We start from the raw sequence: 9,159 nt of genomic DNA, 5'->3' as shown, positions 1-9,159 counted from the left end.
TTGCTCTCTTCATCTGCCTTCCGTGCATATCTCTAATTCTGGCCGTTCTTTCCCCTTCATCCTTATGCTGAGCCCTCTTTCGTCCCTTGTTCTTTTAAAAAAAATCATTCTATTCCTTTTGTCGCTCCCTCCTTCCCAATCAATTCCACCTTAAACCCGCTCAGTCACAACCCCGCTCCCCCCCGCACCGCCCCCCTCCACCACTCTCTGTCCCATCTTTCGCTCTGTGTGGCAGCCAGCTCAGAGAAGTGTTTAATCCTGCCTTTGAGCGCAGTGCGAGAGAGAGAAGCGAGGAAGAGGGACAGCCATTCTCTCTCTCTTCTCTCAGCTCTGCCGTTCCTCCGCTGCGCTTACCCACCCTCTTCAAAGCTGCTCTTTTCATCTCCTTTCTTTTTTCCCTCATCTGTTTGGGTTCCCTTTTTTTTTTTTTTTCTGGCATGAGGTATTGCGGCTGCTCTCCCCGGCACTGGCAGACGAGTCAAATACCCGTCCCCTGTGAATTTCAGGGGGGAGAACTCTCCCTTTGCTGCTCCAGTCTTTATTGCTTTGTGTCTCTGCCGACTCTTGACTTCTCTTCCCCTTTTACTCCTCAATCTGTCTGTCTCAGATCCTGCTCTCTGTCTCTCTTGCCTGTGTGTGTGTGTGTGTGTGAAATATAAGGCTTAGAGGGTTTTTTTTACAAGCCATAAGAATGTAGTGATTAATGGCCTTTGTTCTTTGTGCTCAGCTGTTTGGTCGGTATGTATGCACGTACAATAGGTTTGTGTGTAGCAGGAGGTGAGAATCTTTGAAAGCGTGAAAACCTTTTACGTCCAAAATGTCAACACATTTGTGTTGTGGTCTGAGCTCATCTGTGGATTTTTTTAATGACCTGTATACGTGAGTGAAGTGAATCTTTTTATTTAATCTTTTAACTGAGGTTAAAACTTGAGGACTACACCATTCTAGGCAATATGTGTAGTTTTATATGAGAGATGCAAACAATCACAATTATTTATTTATGTTTTTTTCAGATGAGCGTGAGCAGGACAATCCTGACGAAGATGACGATGACGAGGTGCGGAAGCTCAAGGTCTGCATCGAGCTGAAGGGACTGCGACTCAGCAAGCCCGCTGCTGGCGCAGCCTCACCTGACGGCTCCCAAATCAAACAGGAGAGGGCGTGGCCCCAGTCCCGCTTGGTGGCCCCAGCCCAGAGCCTACGGGAGCGCAAGATCAGGGCTGGCGAACCGGAGGAAAGAGCTGCGGTGCAGAGAGCCGAGATCAACAGGAAATGGGGCTGCGAGAAGCTACTTAATGGTAAGAATGAACCGCCAGCCGTGCAAACCGCTGCTGTATCTCTGAGTTCAGCTGGGGTAACGGAAATCTATCTTTGGCTCACGTTTCACTTTCTTGTTGAGCGGTCTGTCTTTTGGGGGATTTCCCGTGAGCCTTCGGGGAGGGTGCAGAGGAAATGAGGTAGGGGATACTTCCTCCTGCTAGAGGAAAGACTGGGCAATCAGAAACCGGACGAAAAGCTAACACACACACACACACACACACACACACCCCGCTCACCTTTTGGTTTTGGGCTTTTGGTTGTGCTGGTGTACAGCGGATGAAAGTGTGAATAAGGGAAGTGGCTGGTGGAGATATGCGTGGGCAGGTGTAGAGTGACTAATGTGTGATCAATGATTTTTTTTGTTCTTTTTTTCCCCGTCAAGACCAGTCACAGGGAGAGGGAGTGTGTGTGGTGGGGGTAACTTATTAAAACTGGGGCTTTCCCTTATTCATGTGCCCAAACTGAGGCTGAGGGAGGCACAGACGAAAGTGAATAAAAGGCAGGAGAGAGATTAAAGCAAGTGTGAATAAAGCAGGAGAGGTTTTGGTTTTATGTTTCCTGCAGAAACCACAGGCCTTGATTGGCCACTGAATTATTTTTTTGTGTGTGTGCTTTCACCTCTTTAGATAACATCACCGTGGCAACAGCCGTGTTTTTACAATGAATGTGGTTATTCCACTGTGTCTGTCAGGGCTGTCTTTCCTTTTTTCTACCATTTTTTTTCAGGATCCCACTAATCAGATAAAACATTGATTTCTGTTAAGAATCTTGTTCTAAACTGTACTTTTCTGCAACGGGGGTTCCATAGAAAGTGCTTATATATTTAAGCATCAACAAGATATATAATTTAACTTTCCTCCTCATTGGTTCTTTTTTAATGTACTGTTTATTCTAAAAGTTATATTGTAAGAGACGCCTAGACCACATTCCTGAGTAGTTAGAAGTGCTTTTTAGTGATCCTTTAGGAGTAAATGTATTTCCATTAAGCTATTAAACAGCATTTTGACATTGTGGTTTCAAGGGCAGGTTTTTATTTTTTGTGTAAATATGTACCATAAGAGAGTAAAATCAGACAGTGCCACATTTGTTTAAGGAGATTACTCATAACAGTGTCCTTGCTGCAGTGAACGAGCGTACAAGTCACTACGCGGGTGTTTATGTGAGCCTCTGTTGTGTGTGTGTGTGTGTGTGTGTTTCATTTTTTCATTTTCCTGAGCGAGCAGGCATGCTGCGCTCCCAGACAGCTCTGTGCGCTCATTAATAAACCAACAGAGGGTGAGAGATGGCCTTGCAATACCTTCCCATCCTCCCCTTCCACTGAGCTCTCACACTATCAGCCGCTCACTCTGCCTCCCTCTTCCTCCCTCTTCCTTCTCCTCCCGCTCCAGGAGTAGCTGCTTCTCCCCTTCCCCCCGGCCAACTGAAGGACAGAGTGCAACCGCTGGGCCCCTTCTCAGGTGACCGTGGCCTCAAGGAGCTCAGGAGGGGCCCCCCCTCTCCGGCCCCACAGCCGTCCGTGGGAGGCACCCCTCCCCTCAAGCCCCGTCGCCATAGTGACACGGACAAACCCAAGGGCAAGCGGCCGTGCAAGACCAAACACACTAGTCAGCGGGAGCGGGAGAAAAGGAAAGAGGCCACACCTAACAGCCCGGGCCAGCGCTGTGTAGCTGATCTGGGAGCAGCTGAAGATGACAAGGTGAGTGCTGATAGGGTGTCTGGCTGTGATACGGGCGTCTGGATGTTTGTAACAGCAGAGTCTGTTTCAGTATGCCTGTCGGCGCCTCTGATTATGCAGCTGGGAGAGAGAGAGAGAGAGGGAGAGGAAGGAAGTATGTTTACAATGTTTAGAGGGCTGCTGGAGCTTTGACCTCCTCGTGCCCTTAGCGACTCCCTGCGGAGCGCCTGCATGCATGTGTGTTTGTCTCTGGCCTTAATTGTCGAACGTGTGTCATCGGTGCTGTTTTGTGTGTAGGTGCGTGCCAGGACTGTGAGTGTCTGTGTGTTTGCGAGCATTCCTGACATAACAACAAAACCCTGGAGCAATTATACATCGCACTCGGTGCCTCACACAGGGCTACACACACTCCCTCGCGCACACACACACACACACAGTGAGGAATGTGGCAGCCATGGTCGAGCGTATGAAGTGCCTGAGTTCAAAAGAGAGGAGGAGGGAAAAAAAATGAGCATGGGGAAAAATTGAGGGGGGAAGGAAAAAAAAAAGGAGGCTAGTTGTTTTCCGCCCGCGCTGCTCTCCTCCCCTGCTCCTCCTCAGCCTGACAGCTGCTTCGACATGGAATTCCACTGAGAGGGCACGCACTTCACACACACACTCACACGCACACAGAGGCAGGCAACTCCCTCTCCCGTGTGCTGCGCTCCAGAGGCTCTGTTGGTTTAGCGGTTAAAGAGAAGTGGCGTGCCAACCTGCAGTGTTTGGGGCGTGAACAGTTGGTGTGAAAGCTGTGTTTGTGTGTGTTTTTCAATGATGTGTGCAGTGTGTCTTACATGCACAATAATTATACATTAATCAGATGTTAAAAATGAACAGTCCATCCAGATTTTAGGCTATATGTAGGTAGTATACAAAAGAGTTGAGAGGATTTTGTTTTAGGAGAATAAACATCAAGCTTTAGCGAAAATATAATTCTTCTTCCTGAATGGATTTGGTCTCATAGTGACCACTGACACAGGATGTAATAAACTTTTACCAGTTTTGTATTTGTGACTTTAATATTTAGTCAAAAAACAATTACGTTTGTGTGAGTGTGTGTGCATATACGCACAACTGCTTCACTGTGTGTGTGTGTGTGTGTGTGGTGTCCGTGCGTTTGTGTGTGAATGTGTCTCCCATCTGCGAGGCCAGTGGCTCTAACACTCTCCCTCTCTCTCACTCTCTTCTCAGCTGAGCGAGCAGCGTGGCGCTCTGAGGAAGGGAGCCGCCTCTCCTAATCATTATCCCTGCTCTCCAGTCAAGCCGTGCTCCCCCGCCGCGCTCTGTCCGCCCTGCCTGCAGCCCCAGGCGAACAGCAGAGGGGGCGGTGTCCCACCAGAGGCAGCGGGGCTGCACAGAACCCCCCCTGCCGAGCCCCCCGCGGTGCGTCCGATCCCGCCAGAGGCTCGCCGGCTGATCGTGAACAAGAACGCCGGAGAGACTCTGCTCCAGAGAGCCGCACGGCTGGGCTACGAGGTAATAGGCTGCGCTCATCCTCGCTCCTTATCGCTTTCTCTCTTCACATTTTACACTCTTACACTTCGTCTCTTCCCAGTCTTCACTCTCTCTTCTTAAATTGAGCTCATTTTCTCCCCCTACTTTGTTCCTGACTGTGACTCTGGCAGACATAGCTCGACTCTTTCTCTTTTTTTCTTTTTTTCTTTCCAAAATTGTCTTTCTCCATCAGATTCTGCTCTTGCATCTGTCATCTGTTCCTAGCTCCCTCTTTTGCTTTTTTTTCTGTACCATTTCCTTCCATTTCACCCTTACTCACGCTTTGTTCTCGCCATGCTCCATCTTTTTTGCTCCTCTTGCCCGCTACTCTCGTTCTCTCTCAGGTTTCCGCTCTCTCCCTCCCCCCCCTCTTTCCTCTCAGCACTCTCTTTCTCTTCCTCTCTTTGTGACTCAGATTGTCGTTGACACCCCTCCTTCTCCTCCTCCTCCTCCCTGCGAGCGCACACACACGCACACATACTCCCCTCGCCTCCCCTCCTCTTGCCTCGCTCCGCACTCACATCTCATTAATTTTCCGTGAGGCGAAGTGTGACACACACGCAGACACACACATGCACGTGCGTGCGCAGACAGCATGAGGGATCGGTGGGATCATTATACAGAGACTGATGCTGGCTGCCTCTCTCTAGCATCGGAAGTTTTTTTTTTTCTTTGTGTGTAGCTGCTGATCGTTCGCTCCTAAACCAGATCCTCTCATTCTCCGCACATACAAGAAAGAATGAGACTTGTGTATGTTCTACTGAATCTCTCAACTCCCATTCTCTGGAGGCTGTGGAAGCTTTTAATTAAAGTTAGGTGGCCCACTGTCTCGTTCTCCATCATCCCTTGTGTTTCTGTTAGGGAGACTAAACGTTTCTGCCCCCCCTTGTTGACAGATTTTTACAAATTGATTTATTGATCAAAGTGGTTTTAATGCCACTTCAGCAGCAAGATTGTACTCTGTAAAGGGTGAGTGATGAGACATACGCACAATCGACTTTGTGTTTGTGTGTGCTTGCACGTGATAATTTTTTATCACCAGCAAAGGTATCTTCACAGATCTGTAAATAGGTGTGGGTATCTTTTGTTGCTCATTAACCAGTTGCTTTATGGTTGTGTGTGTTTGTTGTACACATTTATGATGATGAGGTGTGTGTGTGTGTCCGTGATTACATGTGAATTTTTGTGAGTCGGAGTGGGAGAGAGCAAGAGTGTGAATGAGAGGTAAGCACTGGGAGTATAATCGCGTTCTAGGTCTGAGATGGCGGGCCTCTACATGTGCGCGTGGTGGACTGTGGTAGGCCGAGTGGCGGCGGCGGTGTTTTTCTCCCTCCCTCCCACACACACACACCACACATACAGGTGCAGCGCAGCAGCAGGCAGGGTTCAGTGCAGCGCGGTTGCTGGAGAGAAGCTGGCTCGTCTCTCTGATTTATGCGTCTGGTCTCTTCGAACGTTTTTTTCCCTGCGCCTCCTGTTTTTTTTTTTTTATCCCCCTTCGCCACATTTTTTTCCTCTTTCCTGCACTCCGCGTGGCTGTGGAGAGGAAAAAAGGAGCGGAAGAGGAGGAAAAACCTGAGACTACACAAACAAGGCCTGACGCCTGCGGCAAACAACACCGCCGCCCACACAACACACAGCACGCACTCTGTGCTCGCTCTCCTCCCCTCCGGCTCTCCCTCTCTCGTCCTCCCTCTCTCTCAGGAGCTCGGTCCTCACTGCCTGTGTGTGAATTAAAGCCTGGGGCCAGACCCCTGGGCTCCACACACACACAAACACACACACACACACACACACACACACACACACACACCACACACGGACTCTCTATCACTCACACACACACACACCAACACCACACCACACACACACACACACACACACACAAGGACGTGTGCAGAGAGACACACCAATTTATGCATACCGCCCCACACACACACACTTGCATACAAGCCTGTAGACGCACAGAGCGCTTGTCTCACGCTGGTGTTTTAGCGCCGCAAGCTCTGGGCTTATCACACACAGGCAGAGAGATATGAGGGCCTGAGAGACAGAGGCACACACACAGCTCACATGCTGATTACGAACACACACACACAGACACACACACACAGAAACACCCGTTATGACCCAATAAGCACATGCACAGGCATCCTGACGTGTTCTTCTCCATATGCTGCACAGAGCGACGACTCTCCACACTCACTCGCTGTCGCACGCCCACACAGACCTGCACATGCAAATTCAGAATCACCTCATGCACACACACACAGGTTGTTACCCTGCAAACACATGCACAAGCATCCTTTCGTGTACAGACCTGCACATGCAGGATGCAGAATCACGTCATGCACACATGCATGTAATTTAACACACGCGCAACCATTTTGTGCTCTTCCCAGTGCCCGGACGACACCGTGCATATTTCATGTTCGTTTAGTTTTGCGATCCGTGCCTCTGCACACGAAAGCCCACTCTCTCTTTCTTCCTCCCTCCCTCGTTCCCCTTTTATTCTTTCGCCCTCCCTCGTCTGCCTCGCTCTCTGAGCATTTGAAATGGTAATGAGGAGAGATTCTGCGGATGTCTTCATCCCTCTCTCCCTCGTGCCGGGGCTCGGGGCCCCTCAGCTCTGCCCATTGAAAGCTCAGATAAAGGTGCAATCTGTCATTTATTCTCCACACATGAATCACTTCTGATTTTCCTTCTCAAATCCATGTGTGATCCAAGCAAAGAGAAAAACTGGATCACATTTGAAGTGCCCGGGTAAACCAGCATCTATGATAGCAACATTTTGGACTAAATTTGCAGCTATCGGTGGATTTGTTAGTGCAGTTAAGTAAATCCACACGGACGTTTCCAAATTCAACGTTGGTGAACTTTCACTCTAAAAAAATATACCTTTGACCGCAAACAATGTGTCGACCTTTGAGGGAACAAAGGCCCACAAAGCCCAAAATAGAGGAAGCTAGCATATTGACTGCATCAAGCCATTCCATTTCATACACCTTACTCTGCTTTGCTGGAGATTTAACCGCTCCAATATACAATTTATTCCTTTGAACTAAACGGTTGAACTTATCCAGTTAGTGACTGAGCTAGCTAGCTAGCTTTCTGACTGGTTGTTCAACTGGTGTCTTAGCCCGCTAGCTTTGGGAGGTTTTTGCCTGGCGCCACCATGTTAGCATCAGGCTAGCTACTGTAGCGTGCAGTATGTTAGCAGTTAGCTCGCACACCACAGCAGCTCGGTAACTAGTTAACTCACATTTGCAAGGACATTTGAATTTTGGCTATGCTACTCTCTGGTACGAGCAGACGCCAGACCCACATTAAATGAGGTCTGTTTTTATCATTAGGTTTGTATGTAGCTGATGAGCTTAATATGCAGAGCAGGTCTTTGGTCGAGACTTAATTAAATTTATTGTGAACGAACAGGTAACAAGTGATTATTCCTCTTTTTTTGTCTTTATTCTTCAGTTAGCTAACAGCATGTGTGTGCATCAGTTAGATGGGATTATTTAACTCTGAGATCATCACAGTTTAGATTCTCCGGCTTCCTCTTTTACACTAGCACCAGTCATTCAACAACAGGTTGACACACACACACACACACAGTATCCACGCATTTCACTTGTCTAGGCACGCACCAACTTTATTGCTTCCACTGGTGCCTCTTCATCGCGCAGGGAAAGCCACTCATGCATCACCTGCTATATGTAATACACACATATCTGTTCTATGTGAGGAGCATACAAGGCAGCTCTGCAAGGGGTTAAATGTCTGAGTGATGCATTGATTGCAGGCGAGCGCAGGGAAGCATTCTAGAGAGAGAGATCAGAGGACGGAGGGAAGAGGGTAGGGGGGGCGGTGTCTCATTTTACTGCGGAGGAGTGTGTGTGTGTGTGTGTGTGTGTGGCGGGAAGACGGGGGCTCCTTCGTGCTAAGCCTCTCGCTTCTCCCAGCGATATTAAACACGGCTTCGGAGGTTTAGCGCTACGCCTCCTCCACAGCCACACGCACACATATCGTCAGCGGCCACACAAAATGCGCACACACACACACACACACACTCAACCCTACCACTCTTAGCCAAGCTGCATTACTCAACTCTCTCCCATCAGATCTCTTCTAACGCTCTCATTCACACTCACACCCGCCCCTTGCACTAGCAGACAGCTAACTAGTACAGCGAACGTCCAGACAACGACCAGATCACGCATGCACACACACCAGAGCGATGGAATCCCCCAGAGGGGAGTCTCGGACAGGGCTCTGAATCGTCTCTCCACGCAGGCCTAAACAGAGTGTACTGAACCGACAAAAACCAGTTGGAGCGTACCCCTCCCCCCTGGTTTTCTCTTTTTTTTTTTTCTTTTTTTTCTCCTCGCACCCTATTTTATCTTGCTCCCAACACTGCTGCCTCACTTCTCTTCTCAAGATCCCGCTTTACTCTATCTCTTTTCCTCCAGGTCGATCTACATACCGCCATTAACATCCTATTCACTACACCCCTCGACCACCGTCTCGCACCCGCTACACCAGCCGTACCCGCGCCACTTCTCTCTCTCTTACTACTCAGCTGAGCAGCACGCACGCCAGCGCGCACCGCCAGCACCTTTCATCACCCCAGAAGC

The 9,159-nt window shown here is 49.1% G+C and overlaps 1 protein-coding gene across 1 annotated transcript in view; it reads left to right on the top strand.

Moving 5' to 3' along the window:
- bcor (BCL6 corepressor) overlaps window positions 1-9,159 on the top strand; it is a gene marked incomplete in the record, with an annotated part of 21,590 nt that overhangs the window by 10,295 nt on the left and 2,136 nt on the right. Inside the window, 3 exon segments of the mRNA XM_035676328.1 lie at window positions 1,014-1,298; window positions 2,709-3,016; window positions 4,226-4,510. Coding sequence (XP_035532221.1) covers window positions 1,014-1,298; window positions 2,709-3,016; window positions 4,226-4,510 — 878 coding nt within the window.

Source organism: Morone saxatilis, unplaced genomic scaffold (genome assembly GCF_004916995.1).
Source record: "Morone saxatilis isolate NCDOM2014 unplaced genomic scaffold, NCSU_SB_2.0 Contig5, whole genome shotgun sequence".
Classification (NCBI taxonomy): domain Eukaryota; kingdom Metazoa; phylum Chordata; class Actinopteri; family Moronidae; genus Morone; species Morone saxatilis.
Note: the sequence above shows the minus strand (reverse complement) of the source record. Positions and strands in the feature narration are given on the sequence as shown.